A 27990-nucleotide genomic window follows, 5' to 3' on the forward strand; every position below is an offset into this window, starting at 1 on the left:
CTGGTTTTAGAGGGGCTTTGGGGGAATGTCCTGTTCCTAAGTGTCAGCCATTGTTTGAGATGCCCTTGCTTTGTTTCACCTTAAGGACAGCAATCTGCAGCCATCCCCTCAGGCTGGCATCACAACTCCTGATTTCCCCACTGATGGTCCCCCTGGGCCCTTTGGAGATACAAACTGTGCTCAGGCTGACTAAGCCACCCCCAACTTCCTAGGGCAGAGCACGGTGCATCTCTAGGGGTCCCTCATCCATTCCTGGAGATAATCAGGCAAAAGCAAAATGGTTCTTGTAGGATTCCAGCTGATGCTAACAGAGAAGGGGTTGCCCACAGCCTCAGTCCCAGCTAACACAGAAAGATGCTTCAGAAATTCACCCAAGACACAGATGGTTGCAAGAAGGCATCAGCCTGCCCTGCCAGACCAACATGAAACACAATGGGACCATGTCTCTGCTAGCAGCATCCAGAGGTATGGATCTGGAGTTGGATCCTGCAGGAGTCATGGCAAAATCTTCTCTCTGTTAGGGAAGGGAAATAAGCTCATATCTATAGAGCCTTGCTAGCTCTTAAAGGGTAATGCACTGACCTATACAAAGTCGGGGGCTGATGTCCATGCCTCGGTAAACCAGTTCATAATCAAAAAGTCTTGTCTTAATAATACAAAAAAATGTGTTTTGGTGCAAAATGGCCTCATATTGAACCCCCTTTCCCAAAGAATTTGTTTCAAAGTGAATTAGTTTTCTGCAGGAATGAGCATTATTGGAAAGGAGGAACTTAGAGCACTGGGCAATAAAGTAGATTTCTTTTTCCATCACCTACTAATGAAAGAAACAAATCTGATTAGAGATGTGTTTCTGGTTTAACCATTGTATCTGGGCTGTGACCTGCATGCTTAGAGATTTAATTCCCAAAGGCAGGGCTTTGGAAAGTGACTAAAGTCTGAATGTGAAGGATCGGAGGGGTTTTGGAACTTTAAACTTTGAAAGGATGATTGAAGTTTTGAACTTGACACCCGAATTCATTGCGACTCCAACATGAAAATCCCAGTGTCACATCCATCCCCCCCCCCCCCCCCCGTCATTCGTGTCATCAGGGTGCCTGGGGCTCGGTGTGACTTGCCCCTGTGCTCCGCCACCTGTGGCTTGGCGCAGGCGCTGGCGTGAGCACCGCTCCCTGCAGCGCTCACATTCCCTGCTGCTGCCAGTGCTCATGGAGCTTTTCTGCCCGGTGCAGGTTGTGACCAACGTCGAGCCCAGGGCAGTGTGAACAGTGAGCAGTCGTGTATCAGCTGAGATGTGCCTGCAGCCGTGCTGACCTGCCCGCTAATCCTGTCTCACCCAGCGCCATGGGAGGATGCTTCTCCAAACCCAAACCAGGTGACTGCTTCCATCCCATGGGGAGAAGTAGGTCAGTGGCAGCCGCTGCCCGGGGGAATGTTAATTCTTTGCTCCCGCAGGGAGGATTACCAGCCCCTTAATCCCCCCACATTCTTCCACACACTCTCTCCTGCAGGAAGCTGTGCTGGGGCTGCAGAGGTGCTAGGGGGGTGCTGGGGGTGGGTTGTACCCTCCAACCCATCCAAACACCCCCTGTCAGGTCTTCCCTGTCCCGTCTCCTCATGCCCCCACTACCCTCACTGCCTCTGCCCCCTCACACCCCAGGGTGGGTTTGCCTGTCCCCGTATGGTCCTCATACGTGTCTCCAGCACCTTCCTTACTACCCCAGCTTTGGCACTCACTGGGCAGCCCTTAGTTTTGTCCCTGCTGGAAGAAAATGACAAGGGAAGGAGCAGGACCACCTACTGCTTGATTTCCTGGTGCTTTCTCAGTCCCACCAACCAGGCCAGATCCCGGGGCTGTGTTCCACACTCTGGATTTCCCATGTGCCATGAGTGTGCTGCACTTGCACTCTCCTTTACCAGTGATGCTGTGACACAGTTTGGTCAAAACCCTTTCCTGGATAATTCTGACTGAAAGAACAGAGACTGAGATGAGCTCTTAGGCAGAAGCTGTTCCCTGTGAGGGTGCTGAGGCGCTGGCACAGGGTGCCCAGAGAAGCTGTGGCTGCCCCATCTCTGGCAGTGTTCAAGGCCAAGGTGGGCAGGGCAAGCTCATCGTACCCAGCAGCACCCACATCACCCCAGTGCTGGTCCTCTGGAAATGGATGCTGATGCAATCGGTGTAACCAAAGCTCCCTACGAGGAGAGCTCTCATCCTGCAGCTTGTTTTGGCCACCTAAGAGGGAGCTGAAGGATGACCTTGTCCTTGTTATGTGCTTGTGCCCAAATGTGAGGGGAATCACTCAGCATCCACAATAATAAGGTGGTTTTCTGCCCTAGACCTGCACTGTGATGACTTTATGGGTCACTGCAGAGCCAAGGTAACAGCGTCAGACACTGTGAGCTCTAGGTTTTCTTTTGTGAAAACCCTCACTGGTTATAGCCTTCCTTGAAATGTTTAAGGAGTGAAAATGCATCCGGGAATAAACTCCTTTGTTGACAACTTGTGACAAACTCTGCTGGCAGCTCCACTTTATTTCATGTACCATCAACAAAGTTGTGTTTAGTCTTGGGCCAGTGGAGGGATAACGGCACTCTGCAGGCACATTTCCTGAAGGGCAGATTTTCACAGAGAGCTGTATTTGCATAGCAGGGCTGAATGACTGAAAATGCCACCCTGCAATGTAAGGCTTTCTCTGCAGCTCTGCTTTTCATTAACAAACTTCAAAGGCTTTTGACAAGCCTTTCCCCAGCCCTGGTTAGCGCACCGCTGTGGTTATACAACCAGTGAGGTAAACATGCATTTGCAGATGCTGATTGTTCTGGCAAAGAGGTTTCACAGCTTTCAGTTCTGTTTGTCACTACCCTGCACCACCAGAGCAGAGCAGTGGGCTTCCCACTTTCTGAAAACCCACCTACCCCCTGTATGCAGGAGAAGCAAACCATTTGGGGGGGCAGAGCAGGGCTGTTTTCTCCACCAGTGCTGTTGCAACATGAAGGGACTATTTCAGATGCAGCCTGGAGTCATAGAATTTATTTAATGATTTTGAAATATGTAGATGAAGTCCTTGTCTGTTCCGTCTTCTTATATCTGAGAGAGACCCTCGGTCCCCTCCCTGGCCATCCTCAGTGTATCTCAAGATAACCTTGACACTGCACACACACTGCTGTGTGCCAGGAAGAATTGATGAGCAGATCACAAGTACCAGAGCTTTGGGGAGTGGAGTCCTGCAACAGTAAGTAGCTGTGCTAGCTGTACTGGAGACCAGCCCTGAAGTGCTGCAGCAGCGTCTGAGCCCATCCTGGTACTGAAGTGTTTAATTATATTCATTATATTCAAGTATTTATTATATTCAAGCAGTGACGTCATCTGCTGTTCCCTCTGGTGCTGCAGAGCCCTGTGCAGCCGGATCCTCTGCTGCAGGCCCCCGTCTCAGTCTCTGCATCATTTTTGCCCTGCTTTTCCCTATGCGAGCATGGTGCATCCGCAGTAGCTGCCAGCTGGCAGCCTGTGTGGGATCCCAATGCCTCTCCGGGAGAGGCAGTCAGCTGAAGGGACCTGTGGTGGGGCAGGGGCTGCCTGGTGTGAGCTGCAGCAGCACCATCACTGCACCGGGCATGGGAGAGCAGCTTCCACAGCCTGGTGGGTGTTTTCCTTTGCACTCTGCTGGGCTCAGCTCGTGATGGGGGGGCAGCTCCAGCACAGCACAGCATGTCTGCAGGGTGCTTTGTCCTTGCACAGGGTGCACTTTGGCTCTGAGCAGGGGATGTGTCCCCTTCACAGGGATGCTGCCTGCTGCTGGAGGGGATGCTTTGCTCTGAGGTGCCACCAGGTTTGGCTGGCAAGTCCTACCTCCTGTTTTTTGGGAGTGTGGCATTTGCTGAACAGGGCATCTGGAGGAGGAAGGTAGAGCTGGGCATGTCTGACATAATTGTTTTGTTGATAGCTCTGCTGTTGTTAATAAAAATGGTTTGGAGTCTCTTTGAGACCACCTGAAGTTGTTGTCATCGAGGTCTGCAGTTCAGAGACAGCATGGTTGAGCCTGGGGGGTGCCTGGAGAGCTCAGTTCTGGGAGGGACAGTGAGCCCCCAGACCTATCCCATGGTGATGGGTTTACTCTGTATTGGCTATGGGAAGATGTCATGGTTTAAGCCCAGCAACCTGGAGCAAGCTGCTCCAGTGGAAGGTGTCCCTGCCCGTGGCAGGGGGTTGGAACTGGACAAGCTGATCCCTTCCAACCCAAAACAGCCTGGGATTCTATGAAAAGCAAGGATAGCTGTTTTACTTCAGTGTACACCACTGAACAGATTTGACAACAAGAGCATCCCTTACTGTGGACCAGGGGACCCAGGGGCAAGCAGGAACTGCCCCAGACCATCAGAAGGGACACCAGGGCCAGTGAGACCCCTCAGCCCTGCCAGCCACCCTGCACAGCTGGAGGTGCCCCTTCGTGTCTTCCTGCCAGACAAGGATGTGCTGCCAGTCTTCCCATCCCCACGCAGTGGTGGGGGAGCCCAGGGACTCTCCTCAGTCCCCCAGGTGAAGGCATGCAGATGTTCATCTGAGCTCCCCAGAGAGCAACACACAAGCTCGCACCCCTGTGCCCGGGGTGGGCTGGCTACAGGAGCACCAGAGGAAGCCAGTGATGAGCTCTCACGTTATAAGGTCAAACCCATCACCTCAGCTGCCAGGGATTTCATAGAACTAAACCCATTAATATTCATAATAAACCCCAGGGAGTTCTATGGAGAGCCAGGGGGTAAGTGCCAGAGACCGAAGAAGCATCTCAAGCATCTCAAGGTTGCTGAGCTTTCCTCATCCTAGAAATGTCATGAATAGGAGAAGCTGTGCAGAAGATAAAAACTAAAGCTCATGACATAAACAGGTTAAGGAAAGGCAAAGGGAGGGAACAACATGCCTCAGAAGAGCAAGACAAGCCCTGCAGCAAGAGAAGGGTGCTGGGTCTTCCCAGCTTCCCGTGTTGCCTCATGCTGCTTGTTTCAAGTCCCTTGAGAGGACAATGGAAGAAAAGGTCAAGGGGGAGGTTGATCCAAGTTTCAGACTCACCAGGGACAGGATTCACCAGGGGATCTGATGAACAGATCCAGTAAAGCCATTTTCTGTGTATCCACACTGAACCAACAGACAGTGTGAACCTCTCTTGCAGCAGGGCACCTGCAGGAGCTCCTACAAATGTTCAAATGTGCATTAAAAACCATTAAGATAAAATATGGCTGTGAGCAGGTTTGTTTTGGAGCTCCACAGCAGTAACGCAGCTCCCAGCAGAGGGACTGCCTTGGCATCACAGAATCCCAGACTAGTTTGTGTTGGAAGGGACCTTAAAGTTAATCCATTTCCAACCCCCTGCCACAGGCAGGGACCTCTTCCAGTGGAGCAGCTTGCTCCAAGCCCCTGTGTCCAACCTGGCCTTAAACACTGCCTGGGATGGGGCAGCCACAGCTTCTCTGGGCACCCTGTGCCAGCTCCTCACCAATGGATTTTCTCACTTGATGCTGAAGGTTCACTCCGTGCAAAATGATTTTGGATATTTCTAGTGCTTTACTAAATGGTCTCCATCTGCTGAAGCATCTTTACCCACCACACAGTTCTGCCTTTCTTGTTCAGTTAGTGTAACCTACAACTATTCAAGGGTTTGCTGAAGTCGGAGCCCCATGGCCTCGGCATGCCTCACATTTAGCTGCCTGAAGCTGTTTTCCACAAAACAGGACAGCAACTGTGACTGAGGGCTTGTTTAGCACTGATGACTGATGTTTGCTTGCAAGAATATGTACTTTATGCATACAAAGGTGCTTGATGGAGAAAGAACAGTGGAACAATGGGCTGGGTTAATCAAGCTGAGTTTGATACTAAATGTTCTATCTTCCCAAGGAAGTCAACAAAGGAATATTCTGGTGTGTGTCAGCCCTTTTGAATCCCAGGGAAGAAGGGAGAATGGCCACAAAACCTCTGGCTTAATTTGAATAAAGGTGTCTGCTTACTCCTGCAGTTGAAGTAAAAATTGAAGTTGTGATACCTGAGAAGGAGAGAAGCAAGGAGGAGATGTCACCCAATGGGAAAGCCAGCCCTCTGATCTACAAAGTCAACGGGACTGCCCGGCATTATCATCTTGAGGAGCATTCCATTGCCAGCAACCCTTACCACAACCCAAAGGATGTGGTGGAAGCATCCGTGTGCCACGTGAAGGACCTGGAGAATGGACAGTAAGTGCCTACAATTTTTACAGGTAGAACTGAGAGACCTTCTACCCTAAATTGAACCTCGTGTCTTGTTCTTCAGAGGCTCTAGAGATGATAACTTGACTTGGTAAAATAAGCTTCTTCACCTTAAAAAAATGACATCATGGACAAGTGACAACTTTTCTTTAACCAGACACTCTGCTGCTCCCTGCACAATCTGCACTGGGCCTCGTCTTCAAAAGATGGGATGTTCTGTAGCAGATTGTGAGATCCTTTCCAACTTAAACCGTTCAATGATTCAATGATTCAAAAAGCTCTGCTGGTCACAGGGATGGTGAGGAGGGAGCTGGCTGCAGCCTGTGAAAACCTGCCTGGCTGCAGATGGCTGTAGCAGGGAGCTCTGCAGCAAAAACTGCCACTGGTCTGGAAACAAGGCTCACACTTCAGCTGTGTGTGCCCTCAGGTAGGAACACGCCATCAAGTGCAGTACAGGCTTGCACCATTTGCACTTCAAGGTGACAACAGCTTTTTTCTGAGCAGGCTGAGTCTAGCTGCAAAAAGAGGTGCTGCAAGAAGGTCCCGTAGCTCATGTAAGCAATGGGCCAGACCAAAGGAACCCCTTCTGACTCTGATAACTGGAGGGATTTTCCATCCTGGAAAACCTTCTCAATCCCTCCTCCCAAGGGGGAATGCTGGGCAGGGGATGCATAGGCACAGCAGCAACGTAGGGCACTGGCACAAGTGTTTGGGCACCTCTACCTTGTGCTAGTGGAGTCTGGAAGCACTCAGCATACTCTTTCATGCCATAATTTCTGTCTTTCTGGTACCAAGATGGTCTCAGCATAGCCACAAAAGATACTGGATGATAAACTCTGGTGCTGCTGTGCCTAGACAGCCTCCCAGCAGGCTCACTGCAGGGCCATCAGTGAGCTACAGACAGAAAGAAGCCTCAGTGCTCCCTCTGAGCAAAGGTCTTTTGCAGACCAGAGGTGAGTTTTAGCTGGTTCTTCCCAGGTGTGGGGTGGAATAGGGCAACAGGGCAAATTCCCAACTGTGTAAATAGCTCAGTAGGGAGCAGTGCAAGCACAAATCATCCTCTGCAGTGAGGGTGGGATTAGGAGCTTGCAGGTGGCTGTGTGCTGCCTTGAAGACACCAGGTCTTCTTTTTGACTCCCTCAGGTCACACAGGTCCTTGGGTAAGTTGTAAACTCTTGCAGTTATCTTATCTATCTTCCCCTAGAGTTATGGTTGTCATTTAACCACAGGGTTTATCTGAAGTACTGCACAGCTGAGGAATGCAGCAGGACTTGTACTGCTCTATTCCCCTTGTGCTGACCAAGGGACTTCCAAGTGCCAAATGTCCTGCACAGGGAGGGAGCAGAGCTGCATTGCTCTGGAGTGGGGCTGACATTACTGGGACTAAACAGCTCCCAAGGGCAGGAGCTCTGCTCTTGGTGAGCTCTGCTGCAGTTCTCACCTGTGATGGCAAGGACACAAGCATTTGCTGTTACTACAGTGAGACAGTTGATGCAGGTGGAGCAGGCACCTGCACAAAGACTTGCCCAAGATGGATTTGAAGGATGTACAGGGGTGCTGGTGCATTGGGCCCTGGTCTCATCTCCATGGCTGTGAAGTAAAGAGCAGGACAAGCATCTCTCTAGCCTGGGTTCAAGTGACAGGGCTCTGTTGGGATGTTACCCAAATAGGAATGAGCATGCAAAGTGAGTCCCATTCTTCTGAGACCCTGGGACCTGTAGTACATGAACAGCATTCAGGGCTCACACATGGCCAATAGCTTTCTTAAGCACATGGGATCTGCTGTGTGCACAGTGATGTACTCAGCACACCAAATGCAACATGCCAGGTTTGCTGTAGAGATGGTGCGATGGGAACAGCCAGGATTTCCAGATCAAGACAAAGTGGGGACAGGTTTTCTGTCTGGAAGAGAGGAAGTTTCCAGGGAACAGTGGCTCTGTGTTCCAGCTGTCTGCAAAATGAGGGCTCACTCCTTGTTTCCCAGCTTTCCTCCATGGTTAGCTGGAAGGCTCTACCAGCAGCAGCACAGAAGCAAAGCCCTTCCAGGATGCAGAGATTTCCTCTGCAGAAACAGCAGCGGGAGGTAGTGAGGAGGGTACATGGAGGTGCCTGGAGTTCTGAGGGAAAGGTGACCCCCCTTGGTGACCTGGGAGTGAGCCAGGCCCAGAGCACAACCCCAAGGCTGGAATAGACCAGGGGTCAGAATGGCCTGTCCTGGATTTGAAGCCTGAGAACTGTTGTGTTTGCTTTGAGTGAGTGAACACCAGCCTGGCAGCACTACTGGGGTAAGGAGGGGAGGTGTCACAGTGGAACCAGTTTGGTTTCTTGCTCCCACTACGTGCTGGAAAGCTTTATTCTGACCCCCTGCACTTGGGTGGAGACATCAAGTCACTTCCTGAGCAACTGAGGGGGTGCTTTGGGCCACTGCTTGACATAGTGATGGATGAAGAAGCTGCCCCCAATGGCCCAGCTTGGATGTGCCCAGGCTGGGAGCAGTAGAGCCAGCTCCAAAGCTGGCTTGGTGACAGGGGTGACCCAGGCCTATACTTCCCCTAGAGCTGGTGGTGAGCAGGTTGAAGGAGAGGGGGAGCCTGATGGGACCAGGGCTGGGAGAGGGGGTGGCGGATGCTCTGCATTATGTTTTCCATGCTCCTCCTCCCCAGGATGCGGGAAGTGGACCTGGGCTGTGGGAAGGCTCTGCTCATCAAGGAGAATGGCGAGTTCCACGCCGTGGGACACAAATGTCCCCACTATGGGGCTCCACTGGTCAAAGGTCAGTCTGTGTCACCTCCTCAGAGACTGAGAGCACCGGAATGTTGGCAGGAGCCAGCCCAGTGTCCATCTGGCTGCTCTCCTGGGCACAGGGCAGTGCTGTGCCCTCAGTCAGCATCACCTCGGTATGTTCTCACTGGGTGAAAGCATGTGCAGGGAGCTGGGGCTGCACAAACCTCCTGGGAGCACTTTGCCACATGTCTGTTTTGCTGGTGAGCTCCACTTGCCTGTCCCAGCTTGTCAGAGCCTGTCCCAGGGCTGTGCGTTCCTTGGGTGACTTTGAGTTAAGAGCTAGCATGGGCGCCATTAAATTCAGCTTGTGCTTCATTCTTCAGCTGGAGCTGAGCCTCTCTGGATGGTATGAAAGAGCTGCAGCTCTGTCCCCTCACAAAGCCTGGTTTTATGGGGCTTTTCACATTCTGTTCACCAGTTCCAGCCACTGAGTTTGAAAAATGCCTTAAAGGGGAAAAAGCATCCTCTTATGTTGTTTCATAAAAAAATCCCACAAACCCACAGCTCCTGTAAATCACATCGCGGGGGGAGCTCTTTGGGCTGATGGGATCCTTTCAACAGAAAAAAGAAATGTTGCTAGTGGGATTTGGTGGAATGGTGGGATGTTGTTGTGGGATGATAGGGTGTTGAAGTGGGATGGTGGGGTGTTGAAGTGGGTTCCCATGTTGCACAGTGCTGGGTGCAGGAGGGGATGCTCTTAGCCCCTCCAGGGGCTGGGGAGCCAATCTGCCTTTCAGAGACCCGCAGTTGCAGCCCTGACACTGACAGGCTGGCTCCTCACACAGGGATCTCACTGGGGAATACAGGACTTGCTCCTGCATCCCAGCATGTGGATGATGAGATGTGGCACTGCTGTGCCTTAGCAATGGAAGGTGCAAGCATAGGACCAGTCCAACATGGCTGGACTGTAGCTGTTCACTCTGCCCCAGGGCTGCGAACCAGGGCTCTCAGGCAGGAAACGCCTAAGTCCAAGGTAGCAGCCTCTGAGCAAGCACTTGTGAGGAACGAGCTCATGGCTCCAGCATGTCCTGTGCTTCCCTGGCAGGGGCAGGCCCCATGCTGTGTGAGGATCTGTTCTGAAACACACCTGCTCTAAATAAGGGATGCTCTGCTTGAGGCACTGCTTGCTCTGGGTGCTCCTGGGGCTTGTGGAGGCCACAAGAGCCTGGAAGCTGCAGCCCCAGGCCCTGCTGCAGAGCAAGGTTATATTCCAGGCAAAGCAAACAGCTCTGGAACTGTGCTTAGATGTGCTGGAAGTGCATTGTCAGTGAGGACATTCCATCTGGGATCGCTTATTCAGGATCCCAGTTCATAACTGTTCAGCCTCTATTGCAGTCCCACATGTGAGGGACTCCACATCAAGTAGCCAAGGTGCTGTTGAGTATCCAGATTCACAACACCTGACATATGTCCTGTAGGAAAGGTCACACCTCTGGGTAAAGGAGTGTCATGGGACATGTCACAGGGTGTGAACTTTGAGCACAGCTTCTGCCACTGCAGGAGGCCCTGGGCACCAACCTTCAGCTGTCAGGAGGTCAGCCCTGCTTCAGTCGAAAGCAAGAAGTCCACCACCACAAGGACAGCTGGAGGGATACCTGCCTCTGCCACCCTGCCCTGTCCATGTCACAGCAGCTTCACCTCCATGGGCTGCAGGCAGGGACAGGAGACAGCTGCAAGGCAGCACCAACTCTGCATTGCCATGTTCCCTGCAGGGGTTTTGTCCAAAGGAAGAGTCCGCTGTCCCTGGCATGGAGCTTGCTTCAACATCAGTACAGGTGACATAGAGGACTTCCCTGGCTTGGACAGCTTACCCAGGTTCCAGGTGAGACCTCCATTCTGCAGAAGCAGAGGAAATCACAGAATCCCAGCCTGGTTTGAGTTGAAGGGAGCTTAAAGCTCATCCAGCTCCAATCCCTGCCACAGTCAGGGACCCTTTCCACTGGAGCAGCTGCTCCAAGCCCCTGTGTCCAACCTGGCCTTGAGCACTGCCAGGGATGGGGCAGCCACAGCTTCTCTGGGCACCCTGTGCCAGCACCTCAGCACCCTCACTGTAAAATGTTTCTTCCCTATGTTCAATCCAGATATCCCCTCTTTCAGTAAAACCATCATGCCTTGTCTCATCACTACAAGTCTTTTTAAAAAGTCTGTTCCCGTCTTTTCTGTAAGCCCCCTTTCAGTACTGAAAGGTTGCAATGAGGTCTCCCTGGAGCTTTCTCCAGGCTGAATAACACAAACTCAGCCTTTCCTCATAGCAGAGATGCTCCCCTTGCTTCCACCCGTGGGCACTGGGCACCTCCTGGGAACCCAGAGGTGAATGTGAACTGTCTGGGAGGTCTTTGGTCAGCAGTGGGGTGGGACTGAGGAACCAGCCATAAGCCAGAGGTAGAAATCAGGTTTCAGACTGACCATCAATGCAGAGCTGATACAAGACAGGAAGCATCCCACAGCCTTGAGCTGGGCTGAACCCTGCCATGGCCTGAGCTGCTCTCACAGGTGGGACCACTGCACCATTCATGAGCTGTTCACAGAGGGAGCAATCACCCTCCTCATGCCAGAGGCATTCAGTGCCCTGCAAGGCACTGCTGTTCTGTCACCCTCAGGTGAAGATTGAGAAGGAGAAGGTGTACATCCGAGCAAGCAAACAGGTAAGGGGCCATTGGTACCCCAGAATCAAGCCCCATGCTTTTAGTTTCTGCTCTGTGTGCATCAGAGTGGGTGGAAATGCTTTTCTTCTGGTCCTGTGGCAGGGAAAGCAGTGTCTGAACATGAGGATGCAGGAGCATCCAACATGGGTAAACCAAAGGTCCACCCAGCCTGGTCCTGTCTGAAGCAGCAGCTTGTACAGAGGCATGAGTGGAGCAGGGCAGAGGTGGTGTGTCCCCCTCCCAGCCCCCTGCAGCTGCTGAAGCCTGAGCTGGGGTGTCCATGGATCCAGCGCTTACTGGGTGTTTGTCCTGTATTTGTTCGTGTTTCCTTACACTAACAGCAACATTTAATTTAGTTGGCCTATGGAAACAGGACTCTTCCAGCAGCCTTGCTGAGTCTGAATGTGGCAGGGCAATGATAGATGTCATCTGTGCTCCCTCTGGGGTGTGAACGGGGGGGCTCTCATCCCCCCACATGTGAAGCCCATTCAAGCCACTTCCACCTTTCTTTCCACTAGAAGCCTTCTTTTGATGCACATTTGCACATACAAGTGTGCGAGTCCGGTGGCTCAGAACAAGATGTACCCATACAGCACTTGGGTTATGTCCAGAGAGGTCACCTGAATGGCAGCACTGCTACACCAGCTGATTTGGGTGGGATATGATGAGGAAGATTGAGCCTATTTCCTCTACCAGAAATGGAGTTTGGCCTCCAGTGGCTGGGAACAGGGGCTCTGTGAGCAGGGCTATAGTGGCGTAGGTCTTTGGGTATGCTCTGGTAGGCTGGACAAGTCCATCAGCTCCTGTGGGTATCAGAGGTGGAAAATTCTGCTCAGGTGGAGGATAAAGTTCCTGACAGGACTCCTCCATTTCCATCTTTCCTGTTGGTTGTGCATAAGAGCACACCTGGGCTGCTTCTATCCCCCCTCTCCAGCTCTGTGTACCTGGATCAATCTGCAGAAGACAATGGATGAATTTTTCTTTTACACCTTGTAAAGGGGTGATACACCGGGTGGTGGGAGCCTATTTGGATGTGCTTGGGTTTGCAGTCCTCACTGGCTACAAAGGTGCGGTTTCCTTTTGATCCAAGCTGCTTTATGACAATAATGTGGCTACTCGGGTTAAAGCTGAGAAAAGATAATGCCTTTTTTTTCCTGTTGTTGGTGGCATAGGCTCTTCAGACACAGAGGAGAACAAAGGTGATGGCAAAGTGCATCTCCTTAAGCAACTACAACCTGAGCAGCACCAATGTGCTGATCATCGGCGCAGGTATTGTGTGGCACATGCTGGAACCACCATGTATGTCTCCTCCTGCTCTGTGGAGCTTTGTAGTTCCCTGTTACAGTCCTTTGTAGTGGGTGCCCTAAACCCTCTTCCTTCTGCACCCTCCCCATGTACATCAGTAACCTCCGATTTTCACAGCTGATAAGTGTAAAGTCCGCTGAGGTGATCCTGTGATGTGGATACACCTTTTCCTCTTGGAGCCTACACATCTCCGTCTCAGCCCACTGCAGCTGCCTGCAGCTCCAAACCTCTCACCCCAAAATGCTTCCCAGAAAAAAATCACTCCTGCATGAAGTAGCAAAATTGTCAACTTCTTCCCTCTTGTCCCAGCTCCAGTTGTGTAATGCAGTTTTTGTAGAAAGCTGGACTGGAGTTTGGTGGAGTGAATCCCATCTACTGTGTTTGCCTGTTTCTGGGATGGGTTGGAAGCGAAGCTGGTTGACTGAGAGCCAGGGTGTGACACTGTGTCCTCGAGGTCAGCTGCACTGTGCTGCTGTGCGGCACAGCTGGTGGGTTTTAGGAGCAAAGGGTTCAGACCTTCAGATGCCCACTGCACTGCTGTCACCAGTCTTCCTTCTCCCTTAGGGGCAGCCGGACTGCTCTGTGCAGAGACCTTGCGCCAGGAAGGTTTCTCAGACAGGATTGTGATGTGCACAATGGACAGGCACCTGCCCTATGACAGACCGAAGCTCAGTAAGGTTTGTATCGCTTTGGGAATGTTACATTCCTTCCCTGCTTTAAAACTTGCTCTAGGACCTTTCCCCATGTACTGCGGCAGCATGTTTCTACTTCCTTGTTCATCCCAAATGTGGTTCTCCCTTGAATTTCATTTTCTGTTGGTGACTGAAATATTAAACATAACAGGAATTGTTAAACCTCTGAACTGAGTGCTCCAGCACAGGAACAAGGGAGCTCTTCCCTGTGAGGGTGCTGAGATGCTGGCACAGGGTGCCCGGAGAAGCTGTGGCTGCCCCATCCCTGGCAGTGTTCAAGGCCAGGTTGGACACAGGGGCTTGGAGCAGCTGCTCCAGTGGAAGGTGTCCCTGCCCGTGGCAGGGGTTGGAACTGGGTGAGCTTTAAGGTCCCTTCCAACCCAAAACATTCTATGAGTCTGTGATTCTTCACAGGCCTATCTATAGCTGACTTGGGCAGCTTGCACCTAGATGGATCCTTTTATCGTGTTTCTGGATCAAAATCTTTAGGGCAATGAAATGTGACGTGAAAAAAAATGTGTTGCCTGCCAGGTCTTTAATGACTGCACAGTTCTTCCTGCCCAGTGGTGCTCCAAGCCTTGATAACTGGGATTATCAGTCACTATCACAACTGGATAACTTGATTGCAGTGCAAAGATCACTTTTTCTGTCAATCATTTCATTACATTTTGTTGTAGACACAAGATGATCTTCTAATTGCATTTTTTATTACTGATTCTTAAGTTTTACATGACACTAGGGAGCAGCTCAGGTTGGATAGCAGCATTTGGTCTCAAAGACTGGAGATAACCTCAGAACAGATGGTGTATGTATTACCCTTTTTGTCAGGGTTTCTCTGACTCTGCTTCCAGATCCAAGGCAAAGTGATTTTCAAAGGAAGGCAAATATACACATGATTTTTTGAGAACATTTGATGAATTCCTGTGCTTGAACAGGACCCACTTGGGGTGAGGAGCAGCTGCCTGAAACCTGCATCCAGGAGTCACAGGGATGCGCTGGGGAGCTCAGAGAATCTGTGTCTGTCCCAGCCAGGCAGCTCTCCCCACATTCATCCCCATCATGTGAGTCTCTGGCTGCCTTTTCCCCTTGCCATTAAATAGTAAGAACATCTCACACAGCAGAGATGTTCTGCATTTTCTGTTAAACGCTCCACTCAACACTTTGGGAAGGTGCCCATGGAAGAGGAGGCAAAATTTTCAGGAACAGGCTAGAAAACAAAGGGGTTTTTTCTTACTCCTATAGTGAGTGGGACTAACCTTGGAAAGAGTCTTTGGAGGAGGAACATGTAAAACTGTAAGCAGCAGACTTCTTGACTCCTGGAAACTACAGCATTGTCCTTCGTCTGCTTTGCTGAATGATTGATACCAGTCTGTCCCAAAGTCCCACCAGGCTGCTCCTCTTTGTCCCCTTTGGACCATGACCTTCCCCCTGGTGTGCTGCACCATCCCCATTGTCTCTGGAGCACTGAGCAGGAGCAAACCCATGGTGGCTATGCACTGCCCTGAGCTGCCCTCCCTGCACATGCTCCCAAGCTGTAAATGTTGGGTGTTGACAGACTTTGCAGTATGATCTGTACGAGCCAGCTCGTGCCTCAAGTCGGGTCGCTGCTGAGCACAGCGTCACCTGGAGTAACAGTGAGGGGGTGTCCTGCAGGGCTCATCCCAGCCCTTGACTGAGCCACTACAGCAATAAGGAGCTTGCTCTTTTCCAGCTGGTTGTTTTTCAGATAACGGGGATTTTCTTTTGTCCCTATGGACTATGAGGAGCCTCAGTGAGAGATGCTTTGCACCCAAAAGCACTTGCTGTGATCCTTCCTTGGCCAATCAGTGCCATCTGAGTGTCAAACAGGAAGAAGGAACCAGTCTGACATATTGTGATGAGTTTTACATGATCAGGCTTTGGTTCCAGCCACTGTGCATCAACTCTTTTAGCCCATGCCATAAGGACTGACTTCAGGCTACTGACTTGGGTTCATAACAGGTATTTCTCCCCTTGCCTGTTCAACCGCAGTGGTTGACAGGAGAATGGCTTTTTTACAGTCGATGGATTCCCACCCGGAGCAGATCGCCCTGCGCCCCAAGGAGTTCTTCTGCAGCTACGACATTGAAGTCCTGACCGAAATGCAGGTAAGGAGAGTGCTGTGTGTACTTGCAGGCTGTGTTTAGGTGATGTGGTAGCTGGCTCTCTTTGTAGCTCACTGGTTGCATTGCAGAAATGTTGGGTCACTCCCAGCACAGAGCACAGGTTGCCTGTGATTGTTCCAAACTACAGTTAATGCAGTTCCTCTTGTGGCAGGAAGGACACCCTGTGCAAACTCTACAGTGACCATCATTCCTTACCTGCCATTTGGGAACTTCCTTGCATGGATCTGGGGTGACCAAGTGGACTCTGATGAGGATAACCAGCCTGCAAGCAATGCAGACAGTGATGGCTTGAACATTTCTCCCCAGTATTTTATTTATACTGTGAGATCTTCAAACATCTGTGGAAAGGCAAACAGGAATATTGAAGGTCTGGGTTGGCTAAGCTGTGCATAAGTCCAGGGGTCTAAGAACTAACAGATAGGTTGGTTTGGCCCAGTTAGAATTAAACATGACTAGGGATGTGAAAGATAACAGGAAGGGATTCTATAGGTACACTGCAAACAAAAGACAGACTAGGGACAATGTGGGCCCTCTCCAGAAGCTATCGGGAGAGCTGGCTATCCTGGATTTGGAGAAGGCTGAGGTTCTTAATGACTTCTTTTCCTCAGTCTTCACTGGCAAATGCTCTGACCACACCACCCAAGACTTGGAAGGCAGACACAGGGACTGTGAGAATGAAGACCTTGGGCCCACTGTAGGAGAGGATCTGGTTCAAGACGATCTTAAGAACCTGAACATGCACAAGTCCATGGGACCTGATGAAATCCATCCGCGGGTCCTGAAGGAGCTGGCGAATGAAGTTGCAAAGCCACTGGCCATCATATTTGAAAAATCATGGCAGTCAGGTGAAGTTCCTGATGACTGGAAAAAGGGAAATATAACCCCCATTTTCAAGAAGGGGAAAATGGATGACCCAGGGAATTACAGACCAGTCAGTCTCACCTCTGTGCCTGGCAAAATCTGGGAGCAGATTCTCCTGGAAGCATGTTAAGGCACATGAAAAATAACAAGGTGCTTGGTGACAGCCAGCATGGCTTCCCTAGAGGGAAATCCTGTCTGACCAATTTGGTGGCCTTCTATTGTAATGTGTGGGGTTTGTTCATCAAAAGGTTTAAAGGGAAATACTGCTTGCTACACTCTTAAGACACTCTCTGTAACTGTCACTGTATGGAACCATATTTCTTTTTTTCTTTTTTTTTTTTTTTTTTGTAATTATTGTGCTTTGTGAGTTATAAAGGGGAATTCAGTTGTATTGTTGCACGGGACTGAGGGGGGAGAGGAAGCCCCGAGCCCGGTACTGATGTTGGAGCCAGAGAGCTCGAGTTGGTGTTCAGAGCGCTCCCTGCTGCTGGAGGGAGGGGGAGTTAGGGAGCATGGTTACATGCACCATATAAGGAATAGAGGTTCCGGTGATGGTGAGGCTGGTAACGGACACTTCTCGAAGCTTCTGGGAGCTTCTCAAAATCTCTCGACAATGAGACCCCAGCAACAGAGGGAAGCAATGGAAAAGCGCCATGTCAACATCCGGGTGAAAGGAGGCAGCGGGATTGGCTGAAGCCTTGAATCAAGAAGGATAACGGAGAGCCCCCCAAAGACCCGGTGTGCACGTCTTGGGCGGAGTGGAGACTCCCCGGCTCACCCAGTGCTGTTTTTTTTATCTGCTATAGCTTGCTCAATTTTATAAATTTCTAAATTTGCGTTTTGAAACGAGATTGGCTCACTCATTGATAACACTATGACGGGGCTACAGAACTGATGGACAGGAGTGGAGCAGTTGGTGTCATCTACCTGGACTTGTGCAAAGCATTCGACACTGTCCCACATGACATCCTTGTCTCTTAATTGGAGAGAGATCAATTTGATAGGTGGGCCACTCGGTGGATAAAGAACTGGCTGGATGGGCACACACAAAGTTGTGGCCAATGGTTCAATGTCCGGCTGGAGACCAGTAACGAGTGGTGTCCCTCAGGGATCGGTGTTGGGACCGGTCTTGTTTAACATCTTTGTTGGTGACATGGACAATGGAATTGAGTGTGCCCTCAGCAAGTTTGCCGATGACACCAAGCTGTGTGGTTCTGTTGATACGCTGGAGGGAAGGAATGCCATCCAGAGGGACCTTGACACGCTTGTGAGGTGGGCTGTTGCCAACCTCATGAAGTTTAACCATGCCGAGTGCAAGGTCCTACACCTGGGTTGGAGCAATCCCAGGCACAGCTACAGGTTGGGCAGAGAAGAGATTCAGAGCAGCCCAAGGAGAAGGACTTGGGGGTGTTGGTCGATGAGAAAATGAACATGAGCCAGCTCCAGTGTGTGCTTGCAGCCCAGAAACCAGCTGTGTCCTGGGCTGCGTCAAAGGGAGCGTGACCAGCAGGTCAAAGGAGGTGATCCTGTTCCTCTACTCTGCTCTCGTGAAACCTCATCTGGAGCATTGTGTGCAGTTCTGGTGTCCTCAACATAAAACAAGTGCAGAGGAGGCCACGAGGATGATCAGGGGACTGGAGCACCTCCCATATGAAGACAGGCTGAGAAAGTTGGGACTTCAGCCTGGAGAAGAGAAGGCTGCATGGAGAACTCATAGCAGTCTTCCAGTATCTGAAGGGGGCCTATAAGGATGCTGGTGAGGGACTATTCATTAGGGACTGTAGTGATAGGACAAGGGGTAACGGGTTCAAACTTAAACAGGGGAAGTTTAGATTGGATATAAGGAAGAAATTCTTCACTGTTAGGGTGGTGAGGCACTGGAATGGGTTGCCCAGCGAAGCTGTGAATGCTCAATCCCTGGCAGTGTTCAAGGCCAGGTTGGACAGAGCCTTGGGTGCCATGGTTTAGTGTGAGGTGTCCCTGCCCATGGCAGGGAGTTGGAACTGGATGATCTTAAGGTCCTTTCCAACCTGAACTATGACTCTATGATTCTGTGTTTGGGCTGGGAGCTGAGTGAATGTCTGGGGTTTCATCCCTTAACATACTTTAGGAATGATTTCAGGTTGCGGCTGTGGATGTCAAGAACAAGACAGCTGTTTTCAAGGATGGATTTAAGATGGAATACAACAAGCTGCTGATAGCAACTGGAAATACGTAAGCTGTGAACAAACATTTTAAAGAGCAGGAGAAACATATCTGGGAATGTGAGGAGCTTGTGCCTGGGAATGAGGGATCAAATGTAGTGGTTGAATATGTTTGCAAAGACTGCTTGCTTGCATGAAAAGCAAGGGATAACTATTGGATAAGTCTGTATATATCTTTATCCATCTATCTATATCTATCTATATCTCTACTTAGGTATGTCTATATCATCTTTATCTATATATCTATCTGTATATCTACATAACCTATATCTCTATCATCTCTGTGTCTGTATCTATCTATGCAGGGGGGTTGGACTAGATGACCTTTAAAGGTCCTGTCCAACCCAAACTATTCTATGATTTTATGATATATCTATACGATCAATACAATATATATTTCTATCTCTATAAACCTGTACTGGGTATGTCTGCTCAGCCAAAGCTGAAAAACCTCTGTGTCACCCAAGAGCACCACCCTGAAAGTAGTGGATTGACTTGTTCTCTAGAAGGGATTTGTCAAAGCTGGCACTTTAAGATGAAAGTGAGGCACCCTGGCTCCCTTTCCTTGTGCTCCCAACACTAGGGCACAAAATGAAGTAGAAGTGCAGCCCCTGCAGAATTTAATCTGGTAAAGGGATGCTGTAGAACAGCCAGAGCAGGGGCTCCTGTTGCCACCCTCTGTGCCACCAGTAACAGCCTCACTAAATGCGAAGGGCTGGTGCTGGGGTCTGCAATAATAGTGTCATCGGGCTCAGGAGGATTAAGCCTTCAGTGGTAATATCAAAATCCTTATGCACAAGCTGACTCACCACCCTCATTGCTTGCAAAGCCATGCCCAGCCTGTGTTGTGCTGCACTGACCAGGACTAAGCTCACCTCAGCCTCAAGGGCTCCCTGGCCCATGGATGGGGCCAGGACAGCTCTGCCCATGGCCCACCAGCATTTGGGGTTTTCCATGTTATGTCTCCAGCCCAGACTAAGATGAAAAAAGGGAAGATGTGAGATGCTGCTGGAGTCCTGGAAAGAGAGCCTGCAGTCCCAGCTGCCAACATGGGGTCAAGAAAAGCACCTGTATTGCCCTCAATGCATATTTTTCAGGCCCAAAGCTCTCAGCTGCAAAGGCAAGGAGGTGGAAAATGTTTTCAACATCCGGACACCTGAAGATGCCAGCCGTGTGGTGAAGCTGGCCACAAGCAAGAACGTGGTTATTGTGGGAGCATCCTTCCTGGGTGAGCGCTCATTCCACAGTATCCATGTCTCGCTGTCCATATCTCACTGCAGACTTCATCCACTCCCTTGCTCAGTTTGTCACTGCTTGGTTAGAGGTAGATCCTTGCCCAAACTGGACCTTAGGGTTGTCCAACTTCCAGCCCCAGGTGGAAAAGAGAAGCTGTGTGGAGACCTCAGAGCAGCCTTCCAGTACTTGAAGGGGGTTACAAGGATGCTGGAGAGGGATTCTTCATCAGGGACTGTAGCGATAGGACAAGGGAGAATGGTTTCAAACATAAAGAGGAGAGATTTAGGTTGGACATAAGGCAGAAGCTCTTCCCTGTGAGGGTGCTGAGGCGCTGGCAGAGGGTGCACAGAGAAGCTGTGGCTGCCCCATCCCTGGCAGTGTTCAAGGCCAGGTTGGACACAGGGGCTTGGAGCAGCCTGCTCTAATAGAAGGTGTCCCTGCCCATGGCAGGGGTTGGGTCTGCATGAGCTTCAAGATCCCTTCAACCCAAACCAGCTGGGTGGTTGGAACCCCAGATCTCCCTGTAGAGCAGCTTCAGCCTCCTCAGCTGGGATGGGGCAAGGCTGCTCCTCTGCTGCTGTCCCCATTGCCGCTTGGACCTGCTTCTGTTCCCCAGGGATGGAGGTGGCTGCCTACCTCACAGAGAGAGCCCACTCAGTGTCCGTGGTGGAGCTAGAGGAAGTGCCCTTCAAGAAGTTCTTTGGGGAGAAGGTTGGCCGCGCTGTCATGAAGGTGACCTTGCTTTCCCACCGGAGGTGGTTTTGGTGACAGTGGGATCTGCTTGCCTCACTTGGTGCACTAATTTATTGTTATTTGATGCTTATTGACTAAGCTGTGATGGCAGCAGTGACTAGACAAGATGAACAGGCTGTGTCTTCCCCTCTCCTGATCCATGTGTGCTGTAGAGCCACCTTCTTCTGGACACACGTTGGGGATGGAGCTGGTGCTGACCCCTGTTTGCAACTTGGGTTGATGAGAGCCCAGAGGATGGTCAGGGCAGTGTAGGGGGCACAGGAACAGTGGGAGCAGTGATGCTTTGGGGTCCTGATGTCCCCTGCTTTGTCCCATGTCCCTTCTCCAGATGTTTGAGAGCAACAGGGTGAAGTTCTACATGCAGACAGAGGTGTCGGAGCTGCGGGAGCAGGAGAGCAAGGTATGGTGCTAGCATGGGCTCCCCGGGATCACCACCACAGCCTCCCCTGGGGGGCTGCTCTCTTCACTGCTGAGGTTCTGAGCTTTCCTAGCCCCCGAAATTCATATTTCTGGGGGTTGTCCCCCAGGAACGTCGTGCTCCAGTGTGGCATGCGGGGTGGTGCCATTGCTCCCACCCTCCTGCTGCCATATGACCACACTGCAGATCAGAAGTGGAGCGAGCTGTCAGTTTAGCTTGTTCCTATTAGAGGTTTGGGGGAGTTTTTTGTCCCTAAAATAACTGTGCTGTCCCCCTGTGTCTCACGCAGCTGAAGGAGGTGGTGCTGAAGAGCGGAAAGGTGCTGCGTGCTGACGTGTGTGTTGTTGGCATTGGTAAGGGGCTGTGCCTGCAGGTGCGGAGCCCATGGGGCTGCTGGGGCTCTGCTTGGTGGAGGGGCCACGGCAGCAATGGGTCCTGGGGCTGGGGAGCTGGGGGGGGGGGGTTGTGATGTGCAAGCCCTGCACGGTGGGAGTGGTGGGGCTCTGTAGGGCCTCTCTCCCTTGACACAGACAGGTTGTCCAGGCAGGGGGCAGATGTGTGGCCTGGGGGTCACCCCAAGGCTGTGGGGGTGCCCGGCTGCCGTGTGAGCAGCTCTTCCCTACTCCCATAGGCGCAGTCCCAGCAACGGGCTTCCTCAAGCAGAGCGGCATAAACATCGACTCCAAAGGCTTCATCGTGGTCAACAAAGTGAGCCTGGAGGGCAGCCCCTGCCAGAGGAGAGCAGGAGGAGCTAAGTGCTCTCCCCCAAGATGAGCTTCTTTGCAGCTCCAAACTGGTGCTGCAGGGGGGGTTTATCCAAGATGCATAATGCTGGAGTGCCCGGGACCTCCCCTGCAGCCCTGGGTGCTGTGGCTTGGGAGCTTGAGCTGCCCTGGGATGGTGTGGGTTTTTGGGGGGGAAATCATTTCAAGGATCCCAGAGGATCTTATCTTTCCTCATCACCACCAGTGGCTCCAATACAAGTGATGTTGGTGCTGATGATGTTGGTGTGTACTATGAGGGAAGAGTGTGTGGGGGTGCTGGGGCTCCTTGCTCATATGTGCAATAAGCCAGGCTCTATTTCAAACCTTGACAGACCCCAGCCTTCTAAGAGAGGCTCCAGGACACCAATCCATGTCTCTCTTTACTGGGTAACCCACTGGCAAGTCATCTCTGTGGTCTGCTTGGAAGTGCTGGATCAAATCCCACCATGGGCTCTCAGAGTTGAGCAGAGGCTGGTGTTCCTGGGAATCGTGCAGATCTGGAGCAGTTCCCTGTGTCTGTTCAGGGAGGATGCAGACCCCACTGATGCCCACTTCTGCTTCCTCCTGCAGATGATGCAGACCAACATCCCCGGAGTGTTTGCGGCCGGTGACGCCGTCACATTCCCACTGTCCTTGAGGAATAATAAGAAGGTGAACGTCCCTCACTGGCAGATGGCCCACATGCATGGTAGGTGCTTCACAGCCCCTTGGCTTCACAAAAACAAATTGCTTATGGGAAAAAGCCTTTTCCATACCCCCAGGTGATTTTGAAACCCACTGCCAAGAGAATGAGGCAACTGCCAGGAGGGGAGCTGGGTAGCTGTGTTTAACAGTTTGAAGCATGTGTATTTGGTGCTGTTCTATGTCTTCATTTGTCAGCCTCTTGACGTGCATTGCCTGACAATGCCTGAGACCTTTCTTCCCTCCATGCCAGCAAGCCTGGAAACTCTGGTGTGATTGTCTGCCCTCAAGCTTTCCAAAGCCACAACCCCCTGAGGAGGCTGACCTCTGTGAGGGTGTCCTGGGTGAGAAGTTTTGGAACCACACCTCCAACATTAGCCTTTGGACACAGCCCACTTTAATGCTGGCCCAGACACGCCAGAGGATGATCAGGGGCTGGAGCACCTTCTGTATGGAGCCAGGCTGAGAACACTGGGGCTCTTCAGCCTAGAGAAGAGAAGCTTTGTGGAAACCTCATAGCAGCCTTCCAGTATCTGAAGGGGGACTATAGGGGTGCTGGGGAGGGACTCTTCATCAGGGACTGGAGTGACAGGACAAGGGGTGATGGGTTCGGACTGAAACAGGGGAAGTTCAGGTTGGAGATCAGGAAAAAGCTCTTCCCTGTGAGGATGCTGAGGCGCTGGCACAGGGTGCCCAGAGAAGCTATGGCTGCCCCATCCCTGGCAGTGTTCAAGGCCAGGTTGGACAGGGCTTGGATGAAGCTGCACCAGTGGAAGGTGTCCCTGCCCGTGGCAGGGGTTGGAGCTGGATGATCCTAAGTTCCTTTTCAACTCGAAAACCATTCTGTGATTCTGTGGTTCTATGCCTCTGGGGATAAGGACTGTCTCCTAACAGCCTCCATGCCCTCGGGGGTGGAGGGTGGTTATCCCTCCCATCCCTGTTTGTGGTGGGAACTCGGTGAGCTCTCAGCCCTGCCACTGTTACAGAAGCTGTGTTGAGCCAGGCTCAGTAGCACATAGCTCATGTCAGTGGAGGTGACGAGTCAGTAGGAGCTGCAATGCCCAGAAGGAGTCCAAACCTAGCCCTGGGTGATGCCATGCACTGCGCTTTCTTGTTGGTACTCTTGCTTGTTGCTGTGTAGTCTTTTATGTCCCCTAAGCAGAAGGTCCTAGTCTCCCTGTACTCTGGGACTGGAGATGTCAATGCCGTCCTGTGGCTGAGGGCAGAGCACAACACCTGCCCCAGCACGGAGCTGACCTGCTTACTCTGCTGCTTTTCTCTTTCAGGCCGTGTCGCTGCACTGAACATGCTGGCCCATGGCGTGGAGCTCAGCACAGTCCCATACCTGTGGACTGCGATGTTCGGGAAGAGCATCCGATATGCAGGTAAGGGGCTCCCTGAGCCTGCTGAAGAGTTTGTGCTGATGGAGGTGTGCTGGGATAGAGCAGCCACAGCCACCTCCCTTGCTGCAGACCCTTTGTGCCAACCTCTGTTTCAGGTCTGCTTCCCTTCCTGCCTCCAAAACCTGGTCTGCTCATGGCCATGTGTGCAGGCCAGAGGGATGGCTGTGGTCACAGAGGGTGGCCCAAGCATGAACAGTGTCCCTCTGCTCTGAAGAAGAATGGGTGCTTTTTGGTACCCTCCTCTAGTGCTGGTCTCTTGGTGACTGCAGCATGCTCTTCTTGTAGCTCTGGATTGAAACATCCTGTCTTAGGGACTAGAGTGGGATCCAGGGGAATTGTTGCTGAATCCACTGCTTCTCTGCCTTCTAGGTCATGGGGAAGGATTCGATGATGTTGTCATTCAGGGAGATTTAGATGAACTGAAGTTTGTGGCATTTTATACCAAGTAAGTCTTTCTCTTCTCAACATTCATCCACAGACGTTCGTCTAATCTTGTTCTGTTAGGCTGAAATGTATTTTGGCCTGAGGTTTTGCTCCTCTCTGGACACTGAGGCTGCAGGACATTAATAAAGGGCCCCAGAGAAACGATGTGCTAAGAGTAAAGCAAGTTAATCTGGTCTTTGGACCTAATGTCTCTGCCAGGTATAAGCACTTGGTCTGTTCACAGAGTGTCTGAGAGCAGATAATAGCTTCTATTAATGGATTGCTGGAAATTCCCATCCAAGTTTTCCTCCCCCTCTCATCACTGTGTTAATGATTTGTGACCAGGGCTGGGCTGAGAGCACACATATCACTGCTCCTGGTATGGGTTGACAGATTAAGCTCAAAACCCCTCTTTTGGCAAGCTGTGAAGGTCAGCAAGAGTTCAGGAGCTTCTGTTACACCTGTGTGAAACTCAGCTCTCCCCCCACCTGGGATCCTGGCTGGGAATACTTGCCAGGGATGTGCTGACAGCCGGGATGTGCTGCCCTGGTGTTCCTGAGCCATGAGAGCCACGGCAAGACTGTGCACTGTGGATTTATCCCAAAATACCTGCTGCTCTTTATTCTTGTGCTGCCCCTGTCCCATCCCAGACTGAATTCTTTTGCCACAGGGACTCCTCATGCCTGGAGATGGGTGGGATTTCTTCAAGTGCTTTCTAATATGGGGATGGGGAGAGTGAATCCAGGGAAGTGAAGGTCTGCAGGGTGCAGTGATCAAACCACCTGTGGCAGCATGAGGCAGAGCTCATCTCACCAGAGCTCATCTCACCATCTCTCTGCCCCTCTGTCCCTTGCTCGGTGTCCCTCACAGCATCCCCTCTATGTCCCCCTCTCCAAGAGCAGCCACTTGCTCCCATTGCCTGCAGTTGGATGTGGCCATCGGGTTTGGAGAGACACAGGGCTTTCTTTATCAGGCTATGGCAGGAGCAGCCAGGTCCCCAGCACTCACCCTCCTTCTCCTGGTGCCTTGGACAGAAACCTGCTGCAGGCAACAGGGCTCCACCATCTGCCACCCTTTGCACCTCTGAGCTCCCCTTGGCCAAAGCCTCCTAACAGGGTGGGTTTGTGCCCATGCAGGGGAACATCCCCCTTCTGCAGCCTCAGCCACGGGGCTGTGGCTCCCTACTCTCTTGATGTTCTGAAGTTCATTTAAATCACACAACTGCCAAAGCAGCGTTTTAAAATGCACCGTTTGTTCCGTAGGTGTCAGCCAGGGGGGGATAAAACCCGGGTTTGGCAGTTTTGCCGGAGGGGTTTGCAGCACTGTGTGCACTGCATCCTTGTGAAGCCACGGCACAGCCACTGTGCAGCATGACAGGGCCAGGCACCCATGACCTGCCCTGGTACACATTTCTTTCCAGCATATCCTCTTCTTTGAAGCCTTGCTTCCCCCTTTCCATACCAGAGCTTTCAGTCATTTATTCCAGCCCTGATTAGAGAGGAAATGTCAGGCTGCTTTAATTAAACATCTGTAGAGCCTGTTCAAAGGAGAGCCCCGCAAAAGGTGCATAATCCCTGCTCTGTGCAGCCCAGCTCAGCATGCCTGGGCAGACCCACCGGCACACAGGGGTGCTGCCCAGTGCTCTGATGTTCTGCCACCCAGGAGGGGCTCTGGAGATGGCTTTTGGGTGCCAGGGTGGCATCTCCCCCTGAGAGCCAGAGGTGCTGGAGGAGCGCTGGCCAGCTTTTCTCGGCTGCAATCCCAGTCCCTGCTTCTGTGAAAGCATTTCTTCCTCTTTTCTTGTTTGGTGTCAGTTCTTCTGGTTGTTGCTAATGCTTTTTTATTGAGAACGCTGCCCCAGATGAACAATCCCCTCGTGCTTCCTTCTGCTGTGCCCACCCGATGGTTCAGACTCTCCTCCTCCTTGTGCACGCTGTCAGAGAAATCCTGACCTCCTGCCTCTCCCCTCTCTCAGCACAGGGCAGCAGCACTAGGATCACCTCCCTGGCTGGCAGCAACCATTGGGAATCCCTGCTGATGTCCAGGGCTTTATCCACCTTTGCGGGTGTTTTCCCACAGATTCCAGGGTGCCCCGAGCTGTCTCCATCCCCTGGGCACCCTAGTGATGCTCACCCCTCCAGCACATGTGAGAACATGGAGGGGGCCAGCCTGCTGTGCCAGCTCTGAGCTTTCTCTTGCCCCTCATCCCACCCCATCAGCACAGGCCCCATGGTGTCCACATCTTGGGATAGGTCCAGGATGTTTCTCTGCTTCCTGCTTCTCTCCAGCATGTGCTTCCTGGGTGCTGGAGCTGCACTTGTGCAGGGCTGCTCTAACCCAAGCTCTGCCTGGCCCTAGGAGTGACGAGGTGGTGGCCGTGGCCAGCATGAACTACGACCCAATCGTGTCCAAGGTGGCCGAGGTCCTGGCTGCTGGCAGAACCATCCGGAAGCGCGATGTGGAGTAAGTAGTGGTGCTGTGGGAACTGGCAGTGCCAGGGCAGGGGCCCAGGGGCCGGGGGTGCAGGGCAGGGCTGAGCACCCCAGGGCAGGACCCTAACGGCACTGGGCAGCTCCTCCCACTGCTCCCCTCTCTGTAGCCTTCTGCCCCACTTGTTCTGTCCCCCTGTCACTGTCCCCCCTCCCCCAGCTGCCTCCAGCTCTCACATTCTGCACACAAGAGGTTTGTCTTGAACATCAGGATCCAAATCCTTGCACAGATCCTATGGGACAGTGGTGCTCAGTGCACCAGGCACCCCTGGGACCATGCGGAGGGTCCACCCAGCCACCAGGCAGCATTGTGCCCAACGCCCCTAGTGCATCGGGAAGCGCTTGCTGACTGGGAGGGAGGTGGCATCTCATGGGCAGCCCGGCTGGCCCTTGTGGTGGGGCTCAGCGAGCCCGGAGGAGGCCAGACCACCTAAACCTGAATGTCTTCTCTCTCTCTGTCTCCTGCTGCTTTCGCTCCTTTCAGGCTGTTTGTTCGTCATGGCAAGTACGTTCGGTTTGGGATCCTGGGTGCACTGGATGTGGGGCTGGGGGTGGCTGGAGCTGGTGGGGGTGGCTGCCACACCCCCTTTGCAGCTGCCTTTTGGCTGGGATGCTGTTCAGAGGGGGAGATGCCTGTCCTTGGGTGGCTTCCACAGGAATTCCCAGCTGAATGCAGGAAGGGTTTGTTTTTGGTGAAACCTCCCCCCCAGGCACCACTGTTTGAGCTCAGTTTGAGCTGGAATTTAGGATCTGCACATGATGTTTTGGATAGGTGTAGTGACATAAGAGTGAGGGTGGAGGATGAGGCACGGCCATGGCGACCAGTGTCCAGCGCTGTGGGCAGTGCCCAGGTGCATCAGGAACAGTCTTGCATGTGCTGGGAAGCAGCTCACAGTGCTCAGGTTTGTTCTCTCTTTCAGAACTGGAGACATGTCCTGGCTGACAGGAAAAGGCTCCTAA

General features: G+C 52.0%; 1 protein-coding gene across 3 annotated transcripts; it reads left to right on the plus strand.

Moving 5' to 3' along the window:
- The first annotated feature begins 1341 nt into the window (after positions 1–1341).
- AIFM3 (AIF family member 3) lies at positions 1342–27990 on the plus strand. Of its 3 annotated transcripts, XM_005142783.2 has the most exons (20): positions 1342–1372; positions 6003–6216; positions 8892–9001; positions 10725–10834; positions 11613–11657; positions 12830–12926; positions 13527–13639; positions 15694–15780; positions 18782–18873; positions 19961–20091; positions 20716–20831; positions 21181–21252; positions 21560–21623; positions 21902–21978; positions 22605–22722; positions 24002–24100; positions 24488–24563; positions 26900–27004; positions 27515–27535; positions 27951–27990. In XM_005142783.2, exons 1-20 carry the CDS (start codon positions 1342–1344, stop codon positions 27988–27990), a joined length of 1818 nt encoding a protein of 605 aa, XP_005142840.2. The 3 variants fall into 3 exon arrangements, with proteins under 3 accessions (XP_005142840.2, XP_005142839.2, XP_005142841.2); XM_005142782.2 differs by lacking the exon at positions 27515–27535 and having other exon boundaries at positions 1342–1375; positions 5988–6216; XM_005142784.2 differs by lacking the exon at positions 27515–27535.

This window comes from Melopsittacus undulatus, chromosome 12 (assembly GCF_012275295.1).
Source record: "Melopsittacus undulatus isolate bMelUnd1 chromosome 12, bMelUnd1.mat.Z, whole genome shotgun sequence".
Taxonomy (NCBI): domain Eukaryota; kingdom Metazoa; phylum Chordata; class Aves; order Psittaciformes; family Psittaculidae; genus Melopsittacus; species Melopsittacus undulatus.

Bases quoted from the DNA above. Each gene is read 5' to 3' on its own strand.
- AIFM3 (XM_005142783.2), top strand. From the start codon at position 1,342: ATGGGAGGATGCTTCTCCAAACCCAAACCAG. The intron at 15,781-18,781 runs GTAAGGAGAGTG...GAATGATTTCAG, and splicing joins AAGTCCTGACCGAAATGCAG to GTTGCGGCTGTGGATGTCAA. The intron at 21,624-21,901 runs GTAAGGGGCTGT...CTACTCCCATAG, and splicing joins CGTGTGTGTTGTTGGCATTG to GCGCAGTCCCAGCAACGGGC.